Below are 17,931 nucleotides of genomic sequence, written 5' to 3'. Positions count from 1 at the left end.
GGTCCTTGTGAAGACAAAAGGATTCTCAGAATCATAGGTAAGGCTCCTAAAAAAGGAACTTTCAGTAAACCTCTCCAGCAGAGACTGACTTTACAGTGACAGAGAAGCAAGATCCTATTTATCTGCTTTGGAAGCAGATATGAAGGGAAATTATGTTTAAAATCAAGGAAATTAAAAATGGGAAGCACCATGAAATGCAGACGGATGATAGTGATGGGTGATGGTCAGGATGGCTAGATATCTGAACCTACAAGTGGACAGGGACAAACTTGATGTTCATACAGCCTCCATTTTCCCTAGGATCTTAAGGCCATTAAGTGCACATAGTCCTAATAGATTAAAAATAAATATATAAACCCATCAGCATTCCTACCCATGAATTAATACAGCCTGTCCCCTATCCTTCCAGGTCTCAATGCTGAGGTGGTCTATTCTCTGTCTGACTCTGCCAATGGACACTTTTCAATTGAGGAAACCACAGGGGTGATCCGTCTGGAAAAGCCTCTGAAGGATTCGCAGCACTCAGCATTTGAGCTAACAGTCTGTGCCACCGACCGGGGCACCCCGGAGCCCCTCTCTGCTCTTGGCACTGTCACTGTCTCTGTTGTGGATCTAAATGAGTATCTGCCTGTTTTCCTGGCCCCTGAATATGTGGCCATGGTAAAAGAAGACGTGGCTGTGGGTACAGAGGTGCTCAATTTGTCAGCCTTGACAAGGGACAATGCAGAAAACACAGAGATCAAGTATGAAATAGTGAATGGCAATGATCATGGGAAATTCCAGCTCAACTCAAACACAGGTAAGACAATCTCACTCCCAAGCAGGTCCAGGTTGACCCAACATCAAAGGCTGTCTTTGTATGTGTCTGGTTCTTCTCCATTTGGCTTGCACGTCTGCTCTTCTCTGCCTCTGCCCACCACAAGAGTAGGGAATACAGTCTTCTACTCCAAATTTTGTCAGCTAAGTCACTTAAGGAGTGACCCGAATCTTACTGAAATTAACGGAAAGAGTCTTGTTACATGTCTGGAACAGGAAACAGGTCCATGAGAATGAGGAATACATGGAGAACTGGATAAGAAAAATTTTCCACTTCAAAATGTAGGAGAAGGTGATTTCATTTTAAAGCCTCTCCATCTTGGTCCCACGAGGAACCTGTAGCCCAGGTTAACAGGCAGTTTTATTAGGTAGTGCTCAATGAATGTGGATAATCCCAACCTGTTAATCACGAGCAGGTGCTGAGCCAGGTTTACTAGCCAAATAAAGCACTGCTCTGTTTGCACAGCGGTCTGACAAGAACTGTTATCTATAAGCCAGTGTTAGCTCCCTGAAACAAGTCCTTGGCTGCATCATTAACGGCCCTCTGCCCTTGGCTGCAACATCCTCATCCACGGCACCTTCCTCAGCTTCTCTGCCCCCAAAGTTCTTGCTAATGTTTCCACACCAATCTTCTTATTAGTTTGTACATCTTACAAGACACAGAACAATATCATTTCCAGAGAATAGTTTTGTGACATTTTCAGTGCTGAACCCAAGAAAGCATCAAAACACACACACACATTCTGTCACCTGCTTCTTTTTTATCACTTCTGCTTTATATCTTCAGTACATGTTCGTCTTCATTTTTTGATATTAAAAAACCTTCTTTCAATTTGCATCTCTAGCCTCACAAATCACAGCATCTCATTCCACGCTTTTTTCTCCTGTATAACTGCATCTACATTGCACACCTTTTCATCCTACCTATGGCACAGTTGAGTGATTGTCTACTACTGCCTTGGTCACAGCTTTCAATAGCACTGTTGGACTGTCACCCTATTTTGTCCCAGATCTCTCCCAATCCAGATTTTTGTAGACATTCCAGAATTAAAGTTTCTTGCTCTTGATACCAGAGTGAGGCAGGTTATGACAGAATCAGTTCAATTAGAGTTTGTATTGTGGGATGTTATGACTCTCAGTATTCTGACTTAACCAGAAGAGGTCAAAGTTAGGCATCACCTTCTCAGCTGGCAGTTTGACATTCATCTCAATATATCTCCAGTATTCCAAGAAACCTTATGTACCATTCGTTCAAAGTACCTTCTGTCCTTTTCTTTCCATCTGCCAACACAGGTGCCTTATACATAAATGGGAGCTTGGACTTTGAAGCGAGTCATGAGTATTACTTATCCATTGAGGGCACGAGGAAGGGCTCAGCTTCTCTCAGCGATGTGACCATGGTGGTGATCAACATAACCGACATCAATGACCATGCACCAGAGTTCATCCAAGACCCTTACTTTGCTGACATCCGGGAGGATGTTGCAGTTGGAGAAATCATCCTCACGGTATGATCACGAACCTTTACCTATTGTTTTACTTGTGCTATGCATTATTTACTCTTCTTTTGCACTTTACTTTTCCTTGTTATAGCTGAGTTTATTCTTGAAAAAAAAACGAATGAATGACACTTATGTAAACCACCTTCCTTCTTCCTCTTCAATTGAGACAAGCTCAAACCAACATCCTTAAATGACAAGGGGGGTCCTACTCCCATCCCTCCATGGCAAGGACTTATTTTGCCAAAGATCCTAGCTTTTTTTCTCCTAACAGGTGTCAGCTGATGACTTGGATGGAGCAATGAACAATCAGATCACATACTCAATTGTGGAAGGGAACCCACTGGGACACTTTGCCATTCAACCCAAAAGTGGGCAAATCAGCATTGCCAAGCATCTGGACAGAGAGGAGGTGAGTTCAACAGAATGAGAACAGAAGACTAAAACAGATGTGCCCCAAAAGACTGAGGGAGAAAAATGTATTCAGTTACCTCCTGTTTTCTGAATGATCTATTCATAATACTGTAAGCAGAAGAGAAGCCTTTCATTCGTTCATTTTCTAGACTCATAGATACTGCTGTAGGAAGGCCGGGCTTTGGGGAAGGCAATACATCCTTCAGTGGTCACAACTCTGGCCTTTGGTTTGTTCCACTGGTACTTCAAGCTGGTTGGGTGAGAGTCAGCCCCAAACTGGAAACCAACATGGTTGGTTTCTGCTTCTCTGCATCAGAGCATTACAGAAAACAGGTATGGGTAAGAGATGGAAAGGCCATCTGGACAATCTTTCATTCGTAAAACAGTAGCAGCCCAAACCACTACTGACCGATGTTTACCCAGCTTGGTCTCATCCATCTTTGGCAAGTTGTTTTCCTTCTCTGCAAAACTATGTCGAGGCTGATTTTCTTTTCCAAAGTGCTTTGAGATTTATGGATGCAGAGCCTTAGCCAAGGGCAAAGCTATTGTCATGATGCAGTGCATGGCCTCAAGCATTTCACAAGCTGCAGCAGAGTAAATCAGCATTAAATAAAACAACCATTCCTCCATTTCTCCAAGTAATCATGCACTACAAATCTTCCAGATCCCCAGTTATTCCCTGACTGTTCGAGCCATGGATAACGGCCACCCTGCCCAGTTCAGCGATGCTGCTGTGCGTGTCCATGTTTCTGATGTCAATGACAACCCTCCCCGGTTCTTCCAGCTCAACTACAGTGTGGTGGTGCAGGTAAGCCAGGAGGTGGTTTGTTCTCCCAGTCCATCTCAGGGTAGTGAGGCACTCATGTGTGGGCTGCATAGGGGTGAGACAGTGATAAAGCATGCTGTTGCGTTGTGCTTATTGCCACGAAGAGCTGGTGGCATCTGCAGGGGCAGATATTCTGCCAACAAATGCTATTTTCTCTTTCCAATAGTTTCAGACACTTCCTGTCCTTTCAGCGCAGAGGTTTTCACACTTTCCAACCCTGACCTGCAGTCCCTTTCTCCCTTGCAATTGTCCATGTCTATACCACAACATAAAGAGCAGGCCCAAGCACATGGGCAAGCACCATCATGTCTGCTAGATGCAGCCCAGTTGTCACTTTGACTCAAGATAACCATATGTACTCAGAAAGAAAGACAAAACATGCTTTCATCTGTACTTGTGCTGGCATGAGTCAAGGGGTAAGAAAGGGCATCAGTTCAACTGTCTATGCTTAGCTGCCACATAGGTAATGCTATGAAAGGCAGTTCCTTGCCACCACCAGGTCTCTGCCACTGCTGGCAAGAGTCTCGTGTAACACAGAGATGCACATGGGGTGTAGGATTCATTTCCATGTGGGTTCTTTCCTCTTTGCTTGCTTTCCTCCACTAACATCTTTCCCCATTTCAGGAGAATGCTCCGGTGGGTAACAGCGTCCTGGAGCTGATTATGAGCGACAGAGACTCCCCAGAAAATGGGCCACCGTACTCATTCCAGATCACCCAGGGCAATGATGGGAAGGCCTTTGATGTCACCCAAAGTGGTCTGCTGGTAACGTCATCTGTCCTGAACAGAGGAATAAAGGAACAGTACCTACTACAAGTCCAGGTAGAGCCTGCTTTGCTGTCCTGGTATCTGGATCCCCCAGCTAGATTAAGTAGTAACAAAATAAGGATCACACAGCTGGATGGAAACATTGCTGGCTTTGGAGAATTCCAATCCAGGCACAAACTATGCAGCTTGGAACCAGCCTCAGAGCTCATTTCTCCACACAGTTTACCCACAAGAAGCAGGGGGCAGCTTCTGCATTGATAAAATCAGATAATGCGATGAGAAATACGCTGTCAGTTTTCTTAGATGCTTTTCCCAGCATTGTTCTAGCAACTTCCAGTTTAAAGTGAGACCTGGATCTGGTCCTACAAACTTTCTCCAATTATCCTGGTCGTTTAAGAAGCTGTTTAAATTCCTCTTCAAAGAGGATTTCTACTGTTGCAGAGGGAATTATTTTTCAGTGTTATCAGTAAGAATAGTAGCAGAACCAAAGGATAACAACATGTAAAATACATACTTCTTCAGTAATAATAGTTGTTCTAAGAGGTAGGTACTACTGTATTATAAATCTCAACCACTAACTGCCTAAGATTAGGTAGAAACTTATTCTATAATCCAATTATTCACATTTTCTATTTTGAGGCTCCTTGACTCATGCTGGACAGACACTGTCACAGGTGGGAGATGGGCTTAAATAGTCCAGAAGTTGAGCAAATGTGTTGATGTGTGTAACTGCTTTGTAGCTTTGTACACTCAGTTATGGATGGATCCCCAAAGGTTGGCAATGTCTCTAAAGATGATTAATCCTCAGGAAATCAGAACTGCTAAGGTGTGCCTGAGCTAATGATGAGCACACACGGAAATGAGTGCGACCCCACCGCTAACAGAAGGTCTCAATCAGTCTTCATGCTGGAAGGAATTTCCCTGGGGCCATCTCCAGGCAGAGGTCCAACAATGCTGCCAATATTACCCATTCCTTCTCCATTCCCAGCTCTGTGCCTGACAGCTTCCACCCACTGCTACCTGCACGGCACTCTTCCTTCACAAGACCTTATCACCCTGTCCAGTCAGGTGAGGTGACAGTAAGTCAGCATGTAGCTATAACAGATCCTTCTGTTCTCCTTGACAGGTCTCTGACAGCGGTATCCCTCCCCTGTCCTCATCTGCGTTTATAAACATCCAAGTGACTGAGCAGAGTCAGTATGCCCCCTCAGCCCTTCCCCTGGAAATATTCATCACCACCAACGAGGAAGCTTTCCGCGGTGGTGTTCTGGGCAAGATCCATGCCACGGACCGAGACCCCCATGACACGCTTGTGTACACTTTGGTGGCAGAAGTGCCCCAGAAGGGACTCTTCTCTGTTGGGGCTGCAGATGGGAAGATCATTGCTGGGGACAAGCTTCCCCATGGCCACTATCTTCTGAACGTGACGGTCAGCGATGGTACGTTCACAGCCACCACCAGCGTCAATGTCCACGTGTGGTGCTTCACGCAGGAGGCCTTGGACAAGGCGGTGGTTCTACACTTCCGACATCTCTCCCCTGAGGAGTTTGTGGGTGACCACTGGCGCAACTTGCAGAGATTTCTGGGAAACATCCTTGTCACCCGGCGCCAGAACGTCCACATGGCCAGCTTACAGCCTGCAGCTTCCTCTGATGGAGTGGACCTGCTCTTGGCTGTTGGAGAGCCACACGGCTCCTTGTATGAGCCTCGGGTCCTCGCTAATAAGATCACTGTGTCAGCTGGGGAAATGGACCAACTTGTTGGTCTTCGGATGAAGAAAGCAATTCACGTGCCATGCCATGGGTCAGACTGCGCCCACCGTGTCTGCAAGGAAACCATCCGGCTGGATCCAGGCATGATGTCTACCTACAGCACTGCCCGACTCAGCGTTCTCACCCCACGGCACAGCTTGGAGCAAATCTGCTCTTGCAATGGTGAGCAATCCTTCCTGCTGCTGTCCTGCCCTATAAACCTGGGCATATTGTGTTTTCCTTCAGTACACTATAGAGCACATGGACTTTCCAAGTTGCCCAATGACTAATAACTCTGCCTGCAATTTCAAAGACAAAACTAGACTCTTAGAGCTTGAAAGTTTCATATAGATTTTTGGTTTGTTTTGGTTTAAATTAATCTCCTGTAGCATTTAATAACAACAGCATCTAGCTCATCGGGAAAAGTCACTCATACCTAGCAGGTAATGAAGCTCAGTGATCTCTGGGCTCCTGTGTTGTTGTAGGCTCAACAAAGCATGGACTGACAGATTCAAGGAAAGCCAGATAAAGCATATTTGTTATATTCACTCTAGTATAGTTCAAAAAATAAAAGGAAGGAGCAGGATCAGAGGTTAGCATTACTTGGGCAGGAGTGGTAGGGAATACCATAGAATAATGTAAAAACTTATTAAGGATAAGGAAATTCAAGGGTGTTGTAGACCACACTGAGAGCACCTTGAAGATGCTATAGGACAGAAATAGCCAGGCTGCTATTGCAGGATTGTTTTACAGTTGAGTACACAGATTAAATACAGGGAGCTCCAAATGGGAGCTGTAGGAGATGCAGTGCAGCAGTACCTGGGTTGCTGTGGATGAGGCTGTTCCTGGACAGTTAGGATGTCAAGCTGGAAAAAGAGGCAAGGCTTGACAGCGTCTATAGTGTCAAAGCATGACAAAGATGAGATCTTTCACTCATTCTCCTTACAGGAACAGCTGTGAGGTTTGGGGGCCACAGCTACATTTGGTACCAGCACTCACAGAGTGGCTCCTGGCACATACATTTTCGCCTGAAGACCCACCAGCTGCACGCTGTCGTGTTCTACGCTAACGGGACTGACCATGCCACTTTGGAGGTATGTACTGCAATGTGCATGTAGAAAAACCTTACTCTTTCAGAGAAGGGAATCACAGAAAGAAGATGCAATAATATGTACCCTTAGTAATTCATGTAGCTAAAATATGAGATTTGGGAAGACCAAGTGAGAACCGAGCACAGTTCAGCAATTGCTGCAGCTACAACTAGTGAATCTTTTTTACATCGGTGAATGGATGTGCTAGTCTCTGGTGTGAAGGCAGCATACACCAATACCATAAGTCTACATCATCATCTTTTCTTACAGTTTGCTTCTCCATCCTTCTCTCATCACACCTCTAAGGGCAAAGAATTTACCAGGTGGAATTTTTCCCGGACCTGTCTGCTTTCACTATAGCAAAAGGCAAATTTCCTTCCCAAACCGTAGGAATGAAGTCAAACCCCCCACTGAACACACAAACTGTCTGCCAGCCCACAATGTGGCTCAACCCAAAACAGAGGAGGAAGCCACATTGGGCTAGAGGCTTAGGGTAACAGGGTAGAGATGAGGAGGGCACAGGTGAATTCTGAAATTGGGAATATCACTACCAGCCTTTACCTGCATCAGAGCATATGCCAGTCAGGTCATGCATCTAATCAAATGGACCTCAAACTAAAGGTCTTTTACAATAATGGACAGAACAGACAAAACAGGAGCCTTAAATGCCATTTCTCAACCCCCCACTCTTTTCAACCGCATTCTTCAGGTGGGTTTTACTGTTTAAGACACCTGCACAGCCAGGAACGTTTCAGTCTGATTGCTCTCCTCCCTCTGGCTGCACACTGAGTCTATCCAGCATTCAAAGATCATCTCCCTCTTCCACTTTGGCAACAGGAGAAAAGAAGCAGGTGACTAAAGAATAGGGGTTTTGTATATTCCGCATCAATTAAATTCAGACTAACTGGTCAGACTAATAAGGTCATAGAACATACTTACCAGCTTACAGAGATTTGTCTCTGAGACTAATCACATTGAGTTATACACACTGTAACCTACCTGGAATTGTTCATACTGGCCCTGAATTCCCTCATCCTTTCTCAGAGGAGAATGAAATACTTTTCTTTCTGCTGTTATCAAAGACTCACACAGACAGGGACCTGCACAGCAGCTGAACCCAGGGACCTGCTCACAGTACATATTGCAAGCTCCTGCGGACACAGCCATGGCTCCTTAAGAGCAAGAGCCGAGAAACATCACCCCTATATCCTGTACGCTCCACACAATACTTTAAGCTGTATTGTGAAGAGCTGATGAGAAAAACTTCTCCAGAAGGGTCTTTAGCTTTCTATCCCATCTCTGGGAAGGAGAAACACCAAGCAGTTCAGCAGGAGTCCAGATGGTGCTCAGGAAGGTTTACATGGCAGCAAGTTCTACTGAGCCAGACCTAACACACAGAGTCAAGGGAGAAAAGCCTCATCACTGGTGGAGTTCAGTGTGTCCGTGATCTGTACCCAGATGTCTCCACAAGCTTTTCAATAGGAAACATTCAAAAAGTCTCACCAGAAAGCTGCCTGTGAATTATTTCTTCCCTTACTTTATTTACAATATATCAGAGTTCAGACCTTTTCTAGACCATCGGGCCTGAAAGATACTGAAGCAATCCCTCAAGACTGTAAGCTCTGTAGGCTGCAGTACTCCAGTCATGAGACAAAGCTTTGACAAAATCAGAACTGATGTTTTGTAGATTTGGTAAAGAGGACAAGTTCTGCCAAGGGCATGCATACCATCACCCTTCCAATCACCAAGCTCTCCTGATGTGCAGAAATCAGATTGCAACAAGAGGATGGTAAACCAGGCAAGCTGGGAAAGACTTCGCAATCTGTCAGTTCTTGCTCCAGGGAATCGAGTTCTCAGCTGTCTCCCAGCCCCAGAAATTGATAAGCCCAATCTACAGACCCATCTGAAGTGAAATCATGTTCCTCCAGATAAAGAGAAGTGACAAAGCTCTCCGGTGTGCTTGCCAATTGTGCAAAGAGATTTACATACATCTTGCCCTGGGGCCCTTCCATGGCATGTGCCAGCTGCACATAATTCTTCCTTCCTTCAGTGGTTGCTCTGTTCTCCAAGTGGGATTTATTTATATCATGGTCTTCTTTAAGAGCTAACTGTTGTCCTGCTCTGCTTTTGACTCCTCCAGAGCAGCCCCATCATATAATATGTAGGTTACCCTAGAGTTCAGCGCAGCACATAACCGCTCCTCCTCTTCTAGCCTCTACCAAACATCACCACTCCTCACTGACTCTAATACCCCCAAGGAGATCTTTTGCCTGGGATTAATTGCTTGATGTTACGTAGCAAGCTCTGCAGGTTTTCCATGAATGTTTTATTCCATCTCTTTTCTCCTTCTCCAAATGCTTTTGGCTTCTATAAGAGAGAGGTTTTATCAACAAAGCAGTGGGGAGAAAAATGTGAAAGAGAGATTTTACCCCTGACTTCACCCTGAAACAAAACCTTTCATAACTTTTCCTTTTTTGTTCCTCCATATGAGTTTTAAAGATTAATCTTGGGCCGCATATAAGAATTTCTGATGCCCCAGTTTAATGCAGAAGACAGTGGTGTGGTTCACTTTCAGCAGCTCAACCTCTTGTGTCCTTCCTATCTGCTGGAGATCAAGGATAAGATTGCAATACCTATCAGCGGCTTTGGCCTGGCTTTCCAGCATGCTGGTCAGGAGCAGGGTACAACAGTAACTCCTTTCTCTGCCTCTCAATTCTTCCTTGCTTCCTCCAGAAACAGCTGCCAGCGCTCCTCCTCCACTACTAACAAGACAGTGAGAACAGAATAAAAACCATGTGGCCCAGAACAAGAGTCCATCTGTGACTGGTGATGAATAGTCTCAATAGTGGGGCTCTGATTAGGCTCAGGAAGGAGGGAGAAGGGGTAGGCAGGACTATGATCACGTGGCTCTGCGCCTTGTTATCTGGAAAGATCAGTTTCCCTTCTTGCACACTGGCCAAAGGTTGCATGGAAGGACCGTGGGTGAAATTGTGCCGGAGAGATGAAGGTGTTTTGCAACGTAAAGGTGGTTGCAGTCACTTAAACAGGCTTTAATTGACCCACGCATAGCTTAATATGAGTGAAGGGGGCTGATTTGGGCAGCTGGTTATTCCTGGAGTCTGAAAGTTGGGATTCATCTTGACTCTCAATGCTTAGGCAGGGAAAGAGGGGAGCACAGAAGTGTTGAAAGCCTCTATGAAGACAGGTACTTGTATCACAGCTCACTGTAGCTTCTGGGATGTGTTTTGCAGATGGTTAATGGAGTGCCTCAGCTTGGGTACAGCTGCCAGGGAAACTACACTGGGAACCTCTCCTCCTCACGTTTTGTGAGCGATGGCGAGTGGCACTCAGTGTTCCTGGAGGTGAAGAACACGTCCGTCCGCCTGCTCATTGATGGCCTTGGAAACTCCTCTCTCCAGCTGCCAGCAACCTGCACTGTGTCCCTGGGCAGACGAGACCTGCTTTTTGGGGGCCTCCGGCACTCGCCCCAGTCCCAGAGAGTCATGTGGGGGTTCAGGGGCTGCCTGGACGTGGTTGCAATCAATGGCAGAGAAGTGGTTCTCCTGCCTGGGAAAGGGCAATCAAAGGAAGTCGTGGAGGAGGTGGGGATAAAGCAGTGTTGCTCCCCCACTGGTGCCTGCAGCAGCAACCCATGCCTCAACAATGGGATGTGCTCCGAAACTCATGGAGGAGGTATGTGAACATCCCACACAGAGCAATGGGAGGGCAGTAAGTAGTGAGGGGAGGGGAAGATGTAACCTGTTCCTTACAAGGAGAATCAGAGGTCCAGGGGGACCTCAAGTGATAGCTGACTCAGAGCAGCAGCAGTTGGGGGATACAGGATCCTGGCTCTCACCAATAGGACCATGGCCCAGAGGGCAGGAAGGTGTTTCTAAGGCGTGTGCATGACTTAAGAGAGCACAGCGCTGCCAAAACTCAGATGCAAATAGAAATTCCACCCACCCCTCTGCATCCTCTTTGCTTAAGGAGCCTTTAGCAAAGCTGGAATCAGGCAAGAATGGATCATGCAGCGATGGTATCTGGGCAGAAATAAGACAAGATCTTGGTCTATTCCCACTGCAGTCAGTGACTCCCCAGGGCTATGGGAAGGGATATGGGAAAACCATAAGCTCAAATCCAAGAGTCTCAGGCTAACACAGGGTGCATGTGCTCAACAGAGGTTTGGTACCAGCCTCTGCCCAAGACAACCTCATCACTGGCCCATTCCTTCCATCAGGTGGGCTCCCTGCAGCCAGCTGCATCAGAGGGTCTATCAAGGTGGACACTGTGTGCACCTTGGCCCTTCCTCGGGGCAGAGGGGTGTTTTCCAGGCTGCTGCGTGGGGCAGAAGCTCCTCCTGGAGCTCTGTGCTCTTTGGGTCCATTGCCAAATCCCACACCCTGCCTGGCGAGCAAGCGAGGACAGAGGAGGGAGCACACCTCCTCCTGCTCTGCCCGCAGCCTCTGGGAACAAGATTCCCAGCCCTGTCAACTCAGCAGCTGCCTGGTTCAGGTGAACTTGTTTGACACGAGGTACATCTGTACTGAACAGTTAGCCTGGCTAGCATCACACCTCACCTCAACCTGCAGACCCTCCACACTGAAAACCCCTCTGGCTGGGACGGAAGGGGCTCAAAGCCTACGAGGTGAAAACTCTTCTCTGCTCCAAGTCAAAGCATCGCTTGCTTTGTAGAGAGTGTACAATGGGAGCGAAGGGGAGGAAATCAGTCCCTCAGTATTAATCTAATAACCATCCAGTGCTCTTTACATAGTTTCCTTCCAAGATGATCAACTTCTGCAGATGGCCCAACTGCCCAGGAAAGAGCCCATGGGACATGACCCCAGGCAGAAACACGCAGGGCACTGCTGCAGGGAAGGGGATGCTCAAGGGACGTTTAGTCTGTGAGGTGCTTGCCTGCCTTGAGCACTGCATGCTCACTCCTATGGACCATGGGCGCACAGCACAAGGTTATGCAAAGCTCTGCGCAGGGATCTCAGGCGTGGGGTTATCTGCACAGGCAAAGACACGTCCGTGCAGGAGAGCCCGGCTGCGCCGCGTGAGAACGCATCCATGCAGGAGGGGTCAAAGCCAGACCAGCACCACATCAACCACAGCGCTCGGGACCACAGGGGCCAACACATGTGAACCCCTGCACACGGGAACACGTGTCTGGGCACACGCAGCCCCATAGGCAAAGTCCAGCACCCGCTGCATGAACATCGGCACATCCCTGTTGTACATCCGCTAACACACGTGGGAACAGGTCTGTGTTCACCCTGTTCTCTAAAGCAGGGATGTTTAACCTGTCGATGAATAGCACTTTTCAAGCACGCTGTAAGGTGGAAACTCTGAACTTCCCGTGTGGCACCACCAGCTGAGCAATTAGCAGGAGCTCAGCACAGCCAGGGACATTCCCATGCTTAGGGCTACGTTAAACAGCAGCCAAAAAGGCAAACAGCAGCAGCCCCCTGAGTCCCCGGCTATGCAGGGTTTCTCTCTGGCTGTGAGCAGACACCTCCTGTAGGCAAGAGAAACCTGACATGTTGAGGCAGGCGCTTCATACCACGCGAACTCAAAGGGCTAAATGCTCCAGAGAACAATAAGGTACAGAGGATTGCATTTAGCAGAGTCAGAAACCATGAATCAGCCAGCCAGGCTCCCCTTCCTTTTAAGCTGAATCTGTCTCCTAGCTTCTCCATGCATTAAAGCTGTGCCCTGAATGCATCCCTAATAGGAAAGGGTCTTTCAGGAGATGGCAGGGTTGACTTGTTGCTTAAATAGCTCTCTAGTGCCACTGCATTGCCTCAAAGTGGTAACCTAGCCTCCAGCAACCACTTTAGGTCCTATAATGTACCCACCATGGCTCGGGTGCCCCATAGCACCTTCTGCAGCAGCAAGTACCCATGCTTAGGTAGCTGGATTGAGCCCTCTGTGTGTGCCATCAGCACCAGGCACTGCTCCTCCTATTCTTGCTAGTTCTTCCATCAGGATATGGTCTCTGTATGGCACTTTCTCACCCTCTCCAGGTTACACCTGCATTTGCCCTGGGCTGTTTTCCGGTGAGCGCTGTGAGCTCGGGGACAGTCCCTGCGAGTCCAAGCCCTGCCTGCACGGAGGAACCTGCACCCTCTCTGCCACGGGGTACTCCTGCCACTGCCCTGACTGGTACCTGGGCGAAAGGTAAGGTCCAGGAAGGCTTTGGGATGGGTGATCTCCCACGGTGGGTGAAAACGTGAGCTCTACCAACAACCATTGCACATTTCTGGAGCTCACCGGGTCCAGACACTGGGATGCAGATTGCATGTACCTGAGCACGGAAGTGTCTAAAGACAGAGCTGAGCAGAGCGGGACATAAACAGCTCTGCCATCAAGCGGTCACTGCCCGTCTGTGCCCATCTCCTCTGATCAGGAGGGGAAAAAAGACGACTCTCCTCTCTTCATAGATGCTTTGAATGCCCCTCCAAGCGCCCTGTCCTGCCTCTAGCCCAGCATGATGAGGGATGCGCAGCACATGCTCAAACAGCATCACATCCATCCTCATTTACCCAGGATGAACACTGGTCCCTTGAATCAGTGCAGAGGCGCAGATTATTCGTGCAGCGTGCGGTCCACTAAAAACTGGGCATTAGGTGGCAGTGTGATACCTGAAATCACTGCTTGTCCAGCCTCAGCCTGCGGTGTCGCGCCACAGCTCACACATCCCAAAAACACTTCGAAAAAGGAGCCTAAACCTCACAGAGTTTGTTCAGTAACAAGATAAAAAGGAAGGAAAGCCAACAGAGCATTGCATGTTCCACCTAGCAGGGGGGAATCATCACTGTTGGAAGGAAAGCTTCCCTGTGCTATTGGGGAACTTTTAGGTTGTGTGAGGTGTAGCAGGACAGAGTCAGAGATTCAGTCCCAGTTCTGCAGCTCCTTAAGAAGCCAAAACCTCTCCAACAAGGGTGCTCATCACCACTCTTCAGGATAGATTTTCCCCAACTGTTTGCTGCAACCTGCAAACATTCACAGATCATCCTGAGACCCCAGAGCTTGACATCATGAGAGGTTAGCACACCTCAGAGTGACCCTGTGCTCCGTAATTTAGAAGGATAAGAGCATCTCTCTATGCAGTGTTATCCCTAGGATGTCCAAATACTCCTCTGAGACAGGATACCCCCATTTTAATTTGTTGCCTATGGCTGAAAAACAGAACCATCTGTCAAACATATTCTCCTGAAAAGCATCATTTTATACTCCAGCATCACAGACCTCTGCCAGGAGAGGCAGGTAGCACAAACCTAGGGAAGGAGAGCAGACAGGGATGGAGCATCCTTAGCTGGTATAAGGCAGACTCCTGAACAAGATACCACAGTTCTAGCTGCATCTCCAGGCTGACATTGGTTGTCTCCATCTCCTCCCTACAGGTGCGAGAAGCTGGCCGAGGAATGCCAAAACAACCCATGCCGAAACTCCGGGCGCTGTGTGAGCACCCAGGGCTCGGTGCACTGCATCTGCCCATCGGATTACCAGGGGGACTACTGCACGCAGCCCATCATCACCCCGGCCATCGTGCCCACACAATGGGCAGTGGGCCCTGAGGAGATAGCAGAGATTGTGGCCGGTGTGCTGGGGGTGGCCATCCTGGCCGTGGCCTTCGTGCTCATCCGCAAGCGCTACCGCCACCGCGCCAAGGCACACAAGCCCGTGGCAAGGGAGGACCCCGACCTGCTCTCCAAGAGTGAGTTCTCCAAGAGTGTAGGTGTGGGCACCCAAGCCGTGCCACCCATCGAGCTCAACATCCTCAGTGATGCAGCACACAACAACCTGGACCGGGGCACAGCGGAGCAGCGCAAACCCACCAGCACCCCCGAATTTGTCACCTTCAACTCAGCCAATGCCCCGAAGCACCGGGGTACCATCGTGTGCAGTGTGGCACCCAACCTGCCCCCTGCTGCACCCCCCTCCAACTCCGACAACGAGTCCTTCATCAAGTGCACTTGGGCCAGGGAGGAGATGGGTCAGTAGCACTGATTTCTGTTGCTCTTACACATCCCTCTTCCCCTTGTGAAGCAGATCTAAGGTTTGCAAGGATGAGGGACCAGCAGCAGTGGTTAAAGCCAGGCAAAAACACAGGCAAATGGTGCCCAAGCCCTGCTGTAGGATCCTCTATTGGCTCCTCCCTCCTGGCTCACCAGTACATCCCAGTTTTCAGCTTTAATCTCCTATGCAATAAGCAGGGAAAACATTAATGCATAGCCTGGTTTCCCACACATCCTGGGTCAAAAGACCCCATGAACGAGAATTATTAAGTTAAGAAGAAAAAAATTAAGATCCTAAAAGTCAGTGTGAGTTTTTGTGGAGGCATTTTCATCAGTTTCTAGGCAGAGGGATCACACCCTCAAGGAAACACCTTGTGTGGCTCTAGACAGCAAGGTTACTGCTTTCTCACAAGAATTCATCACCAGTGTACACTGTTAGAAGAGGGGGCACAAGAGTAACTACAGGGAGAGATCCAATGGATCACTTCCTCTGCCCCATCCCTTCATCATGCAAGCTTCTTGCATGCGAATAGCATGATAAGTGTGTCTTTTGGGTGTTAGAGTAGTGAGTGGCTGAAGGTGGGAACACTGCTTCAGCACAGCAGCCCCCTTGATTCCCAAAGCAGCAATAACAGCTCCCCTGTCCCCACATCTCTCTTCCCTGGTTGCCACATCTGCATGCTCAGTCTACAGAAGTAGTGGGAGGGCAGGAGAGGGAAAACAACGGCTTGAACTGCAACTAACACAACTCTCTTTTATTCCAGTCTACCCAGCAGAAACAACGTACTGGCCCCCCCAGTACCTGTCATCAGACGTGCAGGAGTACTCCCACTACGAGATCATTCAAGCCCCCCCAGCATCCTCTTCCCACCCTCCTCTTCCCCCACCTCCTCCTCCACCAGCAGACACGGAACCGGTCGCTCTTTATGGAGGCTTCCCCTTCCCGCTGGACCAGAGCAACAAGCGGGCTCCCATCCCGCCCCGCTACAGCAACCAGAACCTGGAGGACTTCCTGCCGCTCGGCCCCGTGGACATGGGAGCCTCCCAGTGCCAGAACGAATACACGGCCATCAGCTATTACCCAGCACAACTGGTGCAGGGCGAGGGTGTCCCATACCAGCCCGACCCCGGGTACAAGCGGGTGAGCATGCGCCTGAGCGTGGCTCAGCCCTCATATGCAGACTGCGAGGTGGGCCACCAGCCCAGCATCCGAGCACAGCCCCTTCCACCCCCCAACTACGAGGGCTCTGACATGGTGGAGAGCGACTACGGGAGCTGTGAGGAGGTGATGTTTTAACAGGGGGCTCATGCTCGGGATGAGAAGCGCATCTCCGTGCAGAACAGTGGGCAGGGGGCTGGTCCATGCTGCTCAAGGGAGTTTAATGTGTGTGTCCCCCCCCAGCTCTGCAGCATCTCCCCGTGCATGGCTGGGGCGTAATTTGGCTGGATCTTTCCCCACACTGTGCTCCTGCTGCAAATGGAGGGGAAATGCTCCAGCCACTGCCCGGACACAGAGGATGCTCCTGGGATGCCAGCGACTAACCTGCCTCCTTGCCAAGGGGACTTCCTCGGATACCATGCAGGACCACCCTCCTCCCACCCCAGGCTCCCTGGCCGCAGGGATGATGAGGAGGAGGAGGGCAAGCACTGCAGGTATAGCAGCAGTCATGGTGGAGAAGGTGCAAAAGGACTAGTGATGCACCGCCTGGGAATGCCCCACACAGGATAGCACAGCTACCCTGCTCTGGCTCCGAGGGCTTGCATCAAGCCAACAGTTTGCCCAGTGGAACGGATCAGCTGGTGCAAACCCTCTTCCATGTCTGCTCCCTGATGCAGGGAGAGAGGTGAGGGAATGCAGCTGGTCCCGTCAGCATATCCCTCACTTGGCCAATAGATGTCCAAGAAAAAAAGAAAAAGATAAAAAAAAAAAGCCCATTTCTGTATTAAAAACAAGCAAGAAGCTTCATCACACCAGGGACCACCCACAGACTCAGCCCAGTGCAGCAGCAAAGCACAACCCTGCGCAGGCAGGCTGTGCTCATGGGTATAAGGGAGACCCTGCCTTGAGGATGCAAGCACAGACACGTCCCATGGCTGTCATGGTCCCGTGCTGAACACAGCAGAACATGGTCCTGCTGCCCAGCTGGGGCTCCCTGGTGTATCCCAGAAGGACTGACCAGCACCACATGGCTGAGACAGGGCACCGAGGCTGCTGAGCGTGGGTTTGCCCGCGTGTCCTTGTGCTTGGAAATGCATCATTGCTTCGTGAGAGGTTTCCTTTGGTCGGTTGTTTGATGTAACTTTTTTGGTCGTTGATTTTTGGAAAGTATTAAAAGAGTTTGGATTTTTTTACTACTGATCTCATTCGATAACTTGGGGATTTCCTTGTAAATAGGACACCCCTGCCCAGCTCCAGCCAAGGGCTGTCCGGGGAATAACAGCTGCTTTTGGACACCAGCAGCCCCTTCAAAGTACCAAGACAGCAGGACAGGGCTCGCTGTCAACTGGAGACCATTATCCATCTGTTTCCAAGATTAGTGCCAAGCAACCCCATCAGTGACTGGTGAGGGGGGACTGTCCCAGCCCTGGGGACCCCTCAGGGCCAGCCCCATGCCAGGGCAGAAGGGCAGGCAGCTACTAGGTGTATCCTACAGGCAGTACTATTAGGAACACCTCAGAGCACTAACACACACAGAGCAGGAGGGGAGATTGCACAATTATCATGCTCATGAGGACCACAGCATC

At 49.1% G+C, this 17,931-nt stretch overlaps 1 protein-coding gene across 1 annotated transcript in view; it reads left to right on the top strand.

Moving 5' to 3' along the window:
- The window catches only part of FAT2 (FAT atypical cadherin 2), a 57,354-nt gene extending 39,816 nt beyond the window's left edge, over positions 1–17,538 (top strand). The window contains exons 14-24 of the mRNA XM_062609903.1: positions 410–799; positions 2,110–2,324; positions 2,590–2,727; positions 3,394–3,537; positions 4,180–4,377; positions 5,450–6,257; positions 7,023–7,168; positions 10,417–10,858; positions 13,192–13,345; positions 14,572–15,164; positions 15,951–17,538. Coding sequence (XP_062465887.1) covers positions 410–799; positions 2,110–2,324; positions 2,590–2,727; positions 3,394–3,537; positions 4,180–4,377; positions 5,450–6,257; positions 7,023–7,168; positions 10,417–10,858; positions 13,192–13,345; positions 14,572–15,164; positions 15,951–16,483 — 3,761 coding nt within the window. The 3' untranslated portion in view covers positions 16,484–17,538. The remainder of the gene's footprint in view (positions 1–409; positions 800–2,109; positions 2,325–2,589; positions 2,728–3,393; positions 3,538–4,179; positions 4,378–5,449; positions 6,258–7,022; positions 7,169–10,416; positions 10,859–13,191; positions 13,346–14,571; positions 15,165–15,950) is intronic.
- The last annotated feature ends 393 nt before the right edge of the window (positions 17,539–17,931 follow it).

This window comes from Pezoporus occidentalis, unplaced genomic scaffold (genome assembly GCF_034315485.1).
Source record: "Pezoporus occidentalis ecotype Australia unplaced genomic scaffold, CSIRO_AGI_Poc_V1 ctg142, whole genome shotgun sequence".
Taxonomy (NCBI): Eukaryota; Metazoa; Chordata; class Aves; order Psittaciformes; family Psittacidae; genus Pezoporus; species Pezoporus occidentalis.
The sequence above is the reverse complement of the archived record's forward strand: the minus strand, read 5'-3'. Positions and strand labels throughout refer to the sequence as shown.